The sequence below is a fragment of the Drosophila pseudoobscura genome, chromosome 3 (genome assembly GCF_009870125.1).
Source record: "Drosophila pseudoobscura strain MV-25-SWS-2005 chromosome 3, UCI_Dpse_MV25, whole genome shotgun sequence".
In the NCBI taxonomy this organism is placed as follows: domain Eukaryota; kingdom Metazoa; phylum Arthropoda; class Insecta; order Diptera; family Drosophilidae; genus Drosophila; species Drosophila pseudoobscura.
Genome location: NC_046680.1, coordinates 8097315 through 8109534, shown reverse-complemented (window position 1 = coordinate 8109534; position 12220 = coordinate 8097315). Strand labels below are relative to the sequence as shown.

Below are 12220 nucleotides of genomic sequence, written 5' to 3'. Positions count from 1 at the left end.
TACTATTATATCGGTTGTTCCATCATAATGATTCGTTCTAAGGCCAAGGTTGTCAGCACAAAATCACGCCAAAAAGTCGCGACTAGCGCGCGACAATTGAGGTCATGTGGATGATGATGATGATGCCGCTCGGTGCTGGCGTGACCATATCGAGGCAGTGAACAGCACTCAATTTATGGTTAATGATTCACGGGAGCTGCTATTCCCAGAGGAAGTCGGAAAGGTGAAATGCAAGTTTCGGAAATGAGACAGGGCTCGGCATCGCTCATACGCCCAAAAACATTTCAAATATGTCTGAATGACTAACAATCGGTCAAGATCTTAAATTCTTGATAAGTAATAAAAGAAAACGCCTATTCCCAGGCCATATACAATGTCTGTAGTGTCTTGTCCAGGCTCCACTTCTCCAGTTCTCCACTTCTCCAGTTGGAGTCAAATGATTTATGCCTATCGCGCACAGCCTTGGCTGAAACTCAGGCCCATTCTTTCCACAGACAAATTTGAATATCTCATGCAATTTGTCAAATACATGGCGCGAGTTCAATGATATTTCCACACCCCTCTCACACTTCCACATTGAATTTATTATCGGCAAGTGCGTTGAGAGCGACAAATTGCCTTCAGAGTGCGGCTTTTCTTGGTTCTCAGTGTGGGCTTTCAGAACATTTCACGCAATGAAGCATAATCGCCAGCTCATTTGCCTAATGGCATGCACCAGACCCAGACCCAGACACGACTTGTTCCGTTCGGTCTGTGTGTGGTTACAAGGATGCAACGGCCACTGCAACTACAACTGCGACTTCAGCTAATTGAAAGTCAATAAGTGCACTATGTATAGGCGGCAGCAACCTTGACATTGAAACCGAATGACAAACGTTGGCGAAAAGTTCACTCGATATGAAAGTTGCCAGGCATTTTCCAGGTGCAGGGGGCCGTACTGCGGTGGGCGGGGCCAGAGACCGACCTGGCACGCACTGCGAAAAACACTACAACGAAATGTGAAAAAAGTGAGCGGACCTCGTTGTCAATTTATCAATTGCATAAAATAATAGGCCTAGGCGCATAATTTAATGTCGCGTTGTTTGTTTGCCATATTCTGAAGGCCACCGCCGCTGTACATATGCTGTACGATATTCATATTCATATAGATATATTCACTGAAATATATATGCAGATTAATCACGATGCAGCTAGAAGAAATCGCTGGACAGAGGCAGCCACAAACTGAGTCACGCAACCGGAGCCTGATCCAGAGCCAGACCCAGGGCATTGGCATTACTTTGATTATCGTACTCAAAGATAACCATACTAACTTCCAATTATAAATATTTTTGAGCAGTGCCATAACCAACCTTAACGTTTCGATCAGATTTATGTGTTGTTTACTCAACATTTTCAGTGTCGAATGTCTGGAAACACTGCTTCCGTTTTCATTATGAAATGCGGTGAGAATTTTAATGGCTTAATGTTCGTGGGATCAGAATCTAAGCAATAATTGAGCCATTGATAGAGATTAATAGCATATTGTCTAACGGGAACTCGCATGCATTGAATTCTGTTGTTGTTGGAATTGTTGGAATAATTCTCCAATTTCATAGATCAGAGCTCCCTTTCTGTTGCCAACAGATTTGTTGCAGGGGCAATAAACGTTGGGTTAACTTTAACCGCGTGCCGTACATTATGATCATGTCGGTTATTTCATTATGGCCATAACATTTTGCACATACCATAGACCAACCCACACGGAGACAGGCGTTGCCCATGCCCGGCCCTGCCCCAATGCGTTGCACGCACCACAGACTCGACTCTGTGGTCGGCGGCGACTCCAGCTGACTGGAGGCATTCACAAAACGTTTGCGGCACCAAAATGCAATTTTAATTGCACAACAATTTCGGATTCGGATTCGGGGCTGAAAAGTGCGAGGCCCAGGCTTGTTCTCTCGAGCCTGAGACATTTGTAACCCAATTCTGTCGCTCGAGAAGGGGAAATCGCACTTCGCACTCGCACTAGCACCACCACTAGCACTCTACGATTTCCATTTTGAACGATGGAGTTTAATTAAAAGCGTGCGGTGGAATGGAATGAAAACTATATAAAATATGTAACGCCAATTGTGGAGGTCGTCAACTGACCACCGCCGGGACGCAACCTGTTACATCTGAGAATCGCGATGCCGATGCCGAAGCCGATGGCCGGCGGCGGTGTTGTCTTCCTGCCCCAAAACCCGAAAAGCCCAAAACTAAAATTGTGCAGCATCGGCATCAGCCGCTGCCAAGGTTGCCCCCGTCGCACTGTCTGTGGAGGCTTCCCTAATGAAGTGCCGAAACCTGGGCTCGTTGCAGGCACTTGACTTCACTCGATTCGGACTCGGAACTGGTTTCGCACCACAATCTCAAGTGGATGCCACCGGGTCAGTGCTGCCTGGCCCTATATACAGGTGGTGGTGATTGCAACTTGCAGACAAACGAGGATCGTGCATCCGAAGGTTGCAATGCCCTTGCCCTGAACCTGTTTTCCCGAACGAAATAAAAAAAGGTTCTGAGTTATGTAATCCAGGTGCGTACGCGTGCGCGAGAGCTTGTATTCCTTCTCGTGACCCACTTTTGGCAGGCATAAATCGATTGAGCGGGGCAAAGCTTAAGGATCATAATTCATTAAATTCACTTGCATAATATCCGTAATTTATGCAGCATCCCAACAGCTTCAACTGTGCAACATTGAACTTGAGGTGAGGTGAGGCTGCTGATTGCCAATTGTCTGGCTGCCTAGTGTCATGCAATCTAATGAGCTGGAGAGCTGATTCATGCAACGTGATTGAAATTGATGAAAACAGGGAGTTGGTGGGTGCAAAAGAAATGAAATAAAATATATTAAAATTGCTTAAAAGTCAGAGCAGTCAAATAACATTTAGACTTTTGCCCAGCCTCTTTCCCGCCCACTCAACCGATCTCCAAACACTTCAAATTTTAGTGGAAACCTTTGCGTAGGCTCAACATCCAAAAACGCGTGCAAAATGTCAACCGAAGGACAAACTTCTGCTAACAACAATTGCTAATGTGCGCCGATCACTAGCAGATCGGCTATACCATGCCAAACCATACCATACCGTAGCTATAGTTGTGGATCGATGGCCCTGAACGCGCATACAACTTCGTCTCGGGCTCGTGTCGAAAAAAGTGCAAAAAGTAAGTAAAGTAAACGCTAAATAAAGGCAAATAAATGCGTGAACAAAGCAAACAAGCAACAATGCAGCATAAGGCTTAAAAATTGGCTTTTAGAGGCAATTTGGAGTCAGCCTGATTACGCGCCCCCGCCTTCTCCTACACCCTCCGTTGACCTACCTCAATGTGTATCTCCACTTCCTGGATTAACGCGAGCTCTGGCAAACAATCAAAAGCTCTATTAATCTATCTCAGATGGACACGCCTCTCCCTTGGAGGCTGCCAAACGGCAGAAAGAAACATAATCATATTTTTATTTTTATTAAATAAATCATTTGCCATTTCTGTTGTGCTACCAGCAGCAACAGCAGCAAACAAACAATAAGAAATCAAAGTTATTATTGTGGCTTTGTGTGCCAGTGTGTCTGTGTCTCTTACCGCAAGGTTGCAAGTCTTGGTCTTAGGTTTTTGTTGCTTTTTCGGCAACATAATTTACTTGTTGGCAAATCAAATTGTTGGGGGAGACCACGACCAGTGCCAGTGCCACTGCCACTGCCACTCCAACCGAAATGAAATGCTTGTCGTCAATTGGCAAATTAATGAACATTCGATGGCCATTTGACCTTACATTAAGTATACGCCTCCTGGCCTGGCCGGCACTTGCAGTAGCAGCCGCCGCAGCCGCATCGGCACTATGGACGGTTTACCTCATAATTGGATTGCAAACGGCTGTTGCGCCTCCTTGCATTCTTGTTGAATTTTATCAGTTCAGTTTTCGTTGTTAAGTAAACACCAGATACTCGTAGCATGGGGACCAGCGGGGCTGATGCAATAAAAAGACGACAGTGCCACAGAATGTTTCATAAAAGTGGGGTCCGGTCTGCTAAAAGGATTAGATTTCCATATGCATGAACTCGATGATATAATGGTTGAAATCATTCCCCCACAGCAAAGCAAAAGCCGAGAGAACACTTGTCGTGCACTTGAACTTGCACTTGACATGCAAATTGCCGAGCAGAGACCAGCCGCTGCACTCGTAGAATAAATGAGATGCGAGTCTCGAATGCTGCAGTGCCACTAACTATTTGGGGAGGACACCCCTAACAGATTAAGTGGTTCTAGGCGGAACTGGCCGGACCGGCAGCGCCCCTGCCATTGATTGATTGCCTCTCCTCCACTGGACACTCTGCCTCGAGTGTCTAACCCTCAAGCGTGCAATTTCCTTCCTGCTTCCCCTATAGATACGGGTGAATAGAGTGCTGCTGGACCTGGACCCGAATGTAAGCTTGCATGTTGCATAGTAAGTGTGCAATTGTGTGTGCTTGCAACGAGGTCACTGCGATGTCGCGACAGCAGCAACAAAATCACTGCTATCAACATTTACTATTGCTAAACGAAAAGCACTTTCCCAATTTTCGCAAAATGCGAACGATCAATGCAAATCGGAAGTGCCTCGAATTGTGTACCCATGTGTGTGTCTCTCTGTTTGTGTGTGGGACAGAGAACACTTTATAAGAAATAAAATTCATAAAAAATCGGGCAACAACAAAAAGCTGACAAATGCATTGAGCAAATGCGATTGTCGCACCGCTTGTTGTTGCTTTTGTTATTGTCGGTGTTTGTTGCCTTTTGTTGTTGTTTTTGTTGTTGGCAACGCAACAAGTTTCGTGTGTGTTGCCAATAAGTTGTCGCTGTCGACGACGCCTGCGCCTCTGCTGACTTCTCTCTCTCTCTCCCAGGCGGCTGTCTGCTTGCTTGAGATACGCTTGCCGAGGGTACAATGATATGGAGCAGATGTTTGCCAAGCAGATAAGGATAGATTTCCGACCCCATAGTGTGTACAGAGATCATATATAATTTTTGATATATTAATCAGAATTAGCGGACGTGTCGAAATGGCCATCAAAATATATTCATTAATTTGCCAATGGTGGGGGCAGTGGTCGTAGTTCCTCCCACAAGGGGACATGGAAAGGATTGGTTGAAAAATACATTAAATTTGTATATACAAAGTGGGCCAAAAATAATAAAATGTATGTTTCATATAGCTGACATTGGTCGTTTTGTCAGTCTTTGTGCCGAAAAACTTAATTTTGTCTGATGAACCAGCCGATTGGCCTGTGTGTTTTGATAGCTTTAAGAAAATCAATTGAAATCGATAAATGCATCGATCTGCTAGGGTATCAAAAGCTTCGGCCCCCAATTGTTGTTGCTGTTGCTATCGTGCGTACTTGGACTCTCAATAACGCTGCTCGCCGTCGCCGTCGCCGTCACCGTCACCGTCGCCGTCTCCCTCTCATGTGGTTGTTGCCGCTGCCCGCTGCCACTGCGGCGGCCGCTGTAAGCCCCAACACACGAAAAAAGCATGAACAAAAATCGAGACGAAAGCAGAGGGTATTTAACCGACCTCAAATCAATTTGCAATTTCAGTCGATCTCCGCGTTGCAGCGTTGCATGAACTCAATCAAACTCTCGTGCGAAACAGAAAGTTGAACGCAAAAATTATAAACTGTTTTCGGTGAATACCTTACGGAAATAATTAGTGAGGAAACGGGCAACAACAACAACAAAAACAGTAACAACAATTACAAAATCTAAAACAAGACAAATATCCTAAATAAAACGGAACGGGAAAAATTCCCCAAAACGCATTCGAAATTGTAAATTGATCTTTTATTGGACAACATTGGCAATTGGTGTCAAGCGCGGCCTAGAAAAAGAAATAAAATGAAATAAAACTCCCCGAATATATAAATTCCGAGCACGTTGCAGACAACATTACGCAAACAACAACTAAAGCAACAGAAGCAACAGCGACAACATTTGAACAGCTGACTTTCGTTCAATGAACGGCTAGTTAAAGAGGCAAAAGTTTCACAAATGCAGACAAAGCTCCCCGCTTCCATTTCCATTTCCATTCCCATTCCAATTTGACTTTTCAATGTAAGTGCATCTCGAGGGAGAGGAGAGCTTTTCCAACTGAACTTGAAAGTGAAAGTGAAAGAGAGAAAGAGAAGCAGCTGCGGCGAGAGATATAGCACGATCAAGAGAGAGACTTGAACGAAGCGCTTAGAGTTTAGAGCGGCGATTAGAGAGTAAGAGAGTAAGAGACTGGCAGCAGAAGCTTGCTACCGGAATAAGAGAGTCGAAAAAGAAAGACAGCAGAAGCTGCCGAATAAGAGAGTAGCAGTCGCAGTAGCTTTTGCTGGAGTGCCAACGACATCTCAGAGCATCAGCCAAGGTCATTCGATCAACATGAGCAATCCCCAGGAGACCGAGCACGCGTACGCGGTGAAGGCGCCCCATGCCGGCGAGGAGGGGCACATTTTCGTTGTAAGTCCCGTGCCAGCATCAGCGCCAATGCCAGCACCAATTCCATTGCCAGCTGTTCCCATTCTGACAGCTGTGCCCGTGATGAGGCCCCGGGATCCGCCAGCCGAGGTGAGGCAGAGGGAAGACGAAGATGAACAACCTTGCTGCAGCTCCCAGGCGATAGTTCCACTCTCCTCATCGCTGCCTTCGAAGCTGCTGCGTTTCCACGCCAAACGTTCGGCCCAGGCACTGCTACGCCAGATGGAATCGCTGGACTCCCAGCTGGGCAGCAGTGGGGGAAGTTTTTCGGAGGACACCTCGCCCAGTGCCCCGCCAATGTCGCCGCCAAACGGCGACCAACTGCTCGTGGATGTGGGCATGGGCTCCTCCATTGGCGACTCCGAGGAATCGGAGGAGGACGATGAGCTGAAGCCCCTGGCTGTGGACAACCACATCATGCACGAGGTGGATCTGTCCGAGCGGCAAACAACACCTCCGGCCGTGCTTAGCGAGGCTAATCTCGAGAAGTTCCGCAAGCACCAGATGGACAACATCTACCTCCATCCGAACTTTACCATGGACACTTCTCCGCCTCCCGCTGTGGCCCCTGCCAACTCTCCCGTGCCAGAGCCTCGCAGGGAGCACCGCTCGTTTCTCTCCATGAAGAAGGACAAGGAGGTGGAGGAGAGAGTGGTCGAGAAGGTAATGGAGCCGGTGGAGGCAACATCTCAACTGCCCAACGAAATTGACAACATGGATCCTTCTCTTATTCCGAGCGAGGAGTTGGCAGCAGAGATCACCGACGCCGTGGAGTTCTACTTCTCCAACGAGAGCATCCTCAAGGATGCCTTCCTGCTGAAGCACGTGAGGCGCAACAAGGAGGGATATGTGAGCCTGAAACTGGTTTCCAGCTTTAAGCGTGTCCGCCAGCTGACCCGCGAGTGGAAGACCGTTGGGGATGCAGTGCGTCGCAAGTCCAGGAAGATCGAGCTGAACGACCAGGGAACAAAGGTGCGACGCATCGACGCTCTGCCCAGCTTCGACGAGACGATGCCCTCGCGCACCATCGTGGCCTGCGATCTGCCTATGGACAAGCTAACCATCGAAAAGGTCTCCGATTTGTTCTCCAGATGCGGCGAGATCGCCCTGATCCGCATCCTCAAGCCAGGGATGGCCATACCTGTGGATGTGCGTCAGTTCATGAACAAGTATCCGGAGCTGCAGCAGAAGGAGTGCGCACTGGTGGAGTATCTAGAGTCCTCCTCCGCCCGCGACGCTCGCCACCTGAGCGGCCCCTTCCAGGTCTACGAAATGGTGGCCCCCAAGAAGAAGACGGGCAAGAAGGCGGCTGTCATCCAGGTCGCCGCACCCGTGGCCCGCATGGTGGAGAACTACCGCTACTACAACGATGCCAGCTACGAAAGATCCCGCGGCGGCAGCTTCTCCGGCCATGAGACCGTGCCAGACCTGCGATTCAAGCTCAAGCGCAACAACTCGGATTTCCAGCAGAGTTTCTACCAGGCGGCAGCCCCACACTTCCACGGCGGCCACGGAAATCCCTATCAGCACTACCAGCCCAGGGGCAGCATCGGGAACCAGGAGAGCGCTCCGGCTGGTTTTTTCTCCTATGCACCCAGACGGTACAGCAATACGTCGACTATCTCAGCCAACACGGCGGCTGCCTTGGGCGATGCCTTGCCCTCGCCCTCTGCTGTCGTCGGACCACCCAGTGTCAGTAACCCGGTGTCCAGCATGAGCAGCCTGCAGCGCCGCCTGTCCAACTGCTCGGATCAGAACTACAGCGCGGAGGCGAATGCCCCACTGTCCCGCAGGACCAGCAACTGTTCGGAGACGGGTGCTCCTCAGCGGCGGGACTCCAACTGCTCGGACAGCTGTCCCTGCTCGAGGAGAGTCTCGGACTTTGGACAGGCGGACACGGCATACCGCAAGACCTCCGTCTGTTCGAATGGCAGCTGCCAGGGCAACAGCGGGGAGCGTCGCTTCTCAAACGGATCTATGCAGTTCGAGCGCACCTTCTCGAACGCCAGCGAGAACAATGGGTTCTATCGTCGTCCCTCCAACGACTTCAACCTAGAGCGCGAGCCGATCCCCACCGATCAGATGGTGGGTGGAGGAGGAGGCGGCTACCAGGTGTGGCCCCGTCGCTACTCCAACAATTTCCAGCAGCTGAGCAACAAGCTGGCGGCCTACGACAATGCTCAGTACATTGGAGGACGTCGCATATCCACGGACTCTGGCTACGATCGCCGCTACTCCTTTGGATCGGAGTTTGAGGGATCGCCACGGTCTCGCACTGGTAGCTTCCTGAGCAATTACAAACATGGGGGTGTCGATGTATACGACGGCCAACCGCGATCTCGCACTGGCAGTTTTCTGGACGGATCACCACGCTCGAGGTCCGGATCCTTTGCACAGCGGGCTGCTGAGAGCCTCGTCCGCACTCCCATAGGTCCGGATGGGAGCAAGGGGTTCGGACAGCGGGCTAGAAAGTTCGGCCAGGACGTGTCCCCCGTTAACTAGAACACACGGCTGAGTGGGGGGAATTGTTGATTACTTTTAGTGGGAACTCTTTGTCTACTACTCGTACTCGTACTAGTTTGTGAAATTAATGGCTGTACACTGTGATGCTGTCCACCCTGTAATATGTATGTACTATATATCCCACTCACACGATCCGATTCCGTTCCGTTCCGTTCCGAACCACGCCCCCAGTCATAGCCCAACTTAGGATAGTAATCGAATTTGTAGTTCATAAGTTTACCTTCAAAGTTCATGGGGTCTTGGGGTAGTTAATGTGGAGTTCTCTTGCTCAAGATCAAATCTATAATCCATATATATCATTCTTTTACGCAACGCTGCCAATACTTTAAGATCAGAGGAACGATTCTTGGTTATTATAAGGGTTCTTAATGCATTACTAAGTTGAGTTGATAGCTAGTAGGTTCTATAAATTATATTTTATATCAATCGTTATGTTTTCACAAACTATTTTATAACCTGTTGACTACTAATATAGGAAGATAAATACACCATTAGATACATATTTCCTAATGGGTTGACACACTTTATGGCCAATCTATATGAAGATTTACTAGTGTTTTTTATCGTTAATAAAAAAAACTTAATTAGCTTAGATGTAGGATAGTGGAATAACGAGTGGCTGCCATAAAAAACAGTTCTAGAAATGTGGCCATAATACGGATGTTGGAGTTGGAGAAAGGTTCGCAAAATTAACTTGATTAGAGTCTCAGGTCCATAGATTAATCATTCGCTGGGCAAGAGGAACTACAGCTCCACATTTTCCACCAACCCCCACTAAATCTTTTATTTGTTTTCCAATTCAATATTTTTCTTCAGCTGTAGCTATAGTTAGACTAATGATTATCTATATGTGTATCTACTAGGCTTAGACTTGATTGTCCTCTCGCATGGAGCCGGAGGAAACAGCAAAACGGATTATTACAGGAGAGAATAAAAATATTTTTCATTTTTAGCTTTTAATTTTGATTTCTTACAGAAGCATTGCAATAAATTATACTCGTATTATATGTGTGTTAACCATAAATAAATATATTTGAACAAAAACATCGCTTTTTTCGCCCCGGTGATCGTATGGGCATTATTATTAAGTCCATTGTTACAATAATGAACTTGAAATGGAGCTTAGCCAGCAATTTGCTGTCTTTTTGCCAAATCATTTACTGAACCGAACCGAACCGAATCTTGCGCAATCGAAGGCAGCCCCCAAACTGAAAGCGAAATTGAAATTCGCGCCACTCGAGAACCGAAGGTAACTAGGCCAACGAAAACGAAATAGCCACACAATATACTGGTACTCGTACAGCAGATCTTAACCAGACTGCCTTGCCTGTGAAAGCAACAATTTGAATTATATTGAATAATATTCGTAATTTCTGATTTTTTGCCGAAAAATTTGTCTTCACACAAGTGACATGAGCGAGCGAGCGCCGCAAAAAGCGTGACGCATGCGCCCCCAACTCGGATCCGAACTCGCCCGCGGTTCATAATTGTTCATAAAGCGGCCGTTAGCATTGTTACTGCCTCTGCTGCTGCTGCTGGAGCCGTTTTTCGAGTACCCATACCCATACTCATATTCGTACTCGTACTCATACTCACACTCGTATCTTAATCGTTGCCGTGCGTGCGATTTGTGTGTGTATTTTTTTTTGCGGTTCCAAGGTATTTGTTGTTTAATTTTCAGTTCATTTTTTGCTTCATTTTTCGATTTATTAAACAATTTCCATAGGTATACTCGTGTACGATATATGCGATTTTTGCACACACGCATCGGGCAGTGCCGCCCACTCCCACTCTCCGGGCCAAGAAGAAACCCGTTTGGAAGCTTGGCCAGCGGCAGTGGCTGCCTGCATGCCTGAACTAATTGTCGCACAATTTTTCACCGCGTGGGCCAGAAGCAGGCCAGCCCCAATATTAGATCCCATCGTGCCACGGATGCATGGTTGCCGGTGGGCAACGGGAAGCGTGTTGTGCGTACCGCTTGCATAACATCCACAGCCACAGCCACATCCATAGCCAGCCAAATTGGGAGAGTAATCACAGAGCACGGGTTCATGTGATCTGATGATTAAACTTCCTGCCAGGAGGCTGCTAAATTCCCTTTTAAATTTATGCTAATTAAATGTACTGAAACAGGAACCGAAAACAGGAAAACTGAAAGTTAAATGAGAAACCAGTCGGGTTATTTTCCAGAACAACTTAATGGCAAGGGTTCATCCAGATCTTGATGGACCTGTGGGGGTTCGGCTAAAAATAAATGATGTAAATTATAAAAAACGAGTCGGGCATGGCATCCATTTTGTTGGTGGGGATTTGGAGACTCCCCACGGATGACATAATCTGATGTGTATTGAACTGACATTTGCTGGCTCGATTCTCGACTCTCAACTTTCGTTCCATTTGGATACGATGCCGATGCTGCCTGACCTTAGCCAGGTCTACACTTTTGGCAAGATATTGCATCCTTGAGGTGGCTAAAAATGTCTCAAAGCCTTCAATGCCGGCCTCTGTGGCAGATCGGTGGCAGTGCGTAGAACGTGCCGAGTGGCAAGTGGTGCCTGCCTTAACCTTGGCCGTCATTTGGCAGTGGCATTAAGAAATTTAACCACATTACACGGCCACACTGCGTATACTCGATGGGGCTTTACTTCCGGCAGTCGCATGCGCTCCTCCGCTCATCTCTTGTCTGCTCTGCTCTGTGCGATGTAGCGCCAAGTCATCTTCAAGTTCAGGACAAACTGATACAATATTTATTTATAAATAAAAGCAACCTTAGTTTCAGTCTCAATTAAGCGTTTTGTACTTGAAGTGCGCGTAGAAATTTCCGCACAACATTATTAACATTGCCAGTCATGTCGTCAGTCATCATTTCTGTTCGGCTCGGTTCGCATTGATATAATATTGTAATGCCAAAATGAATGAGGTGTGCGGTGCGGCAGCTGTGCGTACTTTTATTTTTCAGTCTCAATTGCACAAACATCGCGACGATCGATGCTGACCTCAACACGTTCGTTCTCACTACGCAATTGGCTAACTAAAACAAATACGAGTCCACTAAAATAATCACAAAACGAAATTACAATTCTATTCTTTGTACATGAGGCGAAAGCAAATTATAATTCTGAGAATCAAGCCATAAAAATGATATTCGGGAATATCCCGAAGTCGACTGCGTCTCTAGAATTGT

The 12220-nt window shown here is 47.3% G+C and overlaps 1 protein-coding gene across 1 annotated transcript; it reads left to right on the top strand.

The window, feature by feature from the left end:
* Positions 1-5511: 5511 nt before the first annotated feature.
* Positions 5512-10080, top strand: Achl (La ribonucleoprotein translational regulator Achilles). The gene has a single exon (XM_001360491.4). It carries the CDS (start codon positions 6418-6420, stop codon positions 9013-9015), a length of 2598 nt encoding a protein of 865 aa, XP_001360528.2. The 5' UTR covers positions 5512-6417; the 3' UTR covers positions 9016-10080.
* The last annotated feature ends 2140 nt before the right edge of the window (positions 10081-12220 follow it).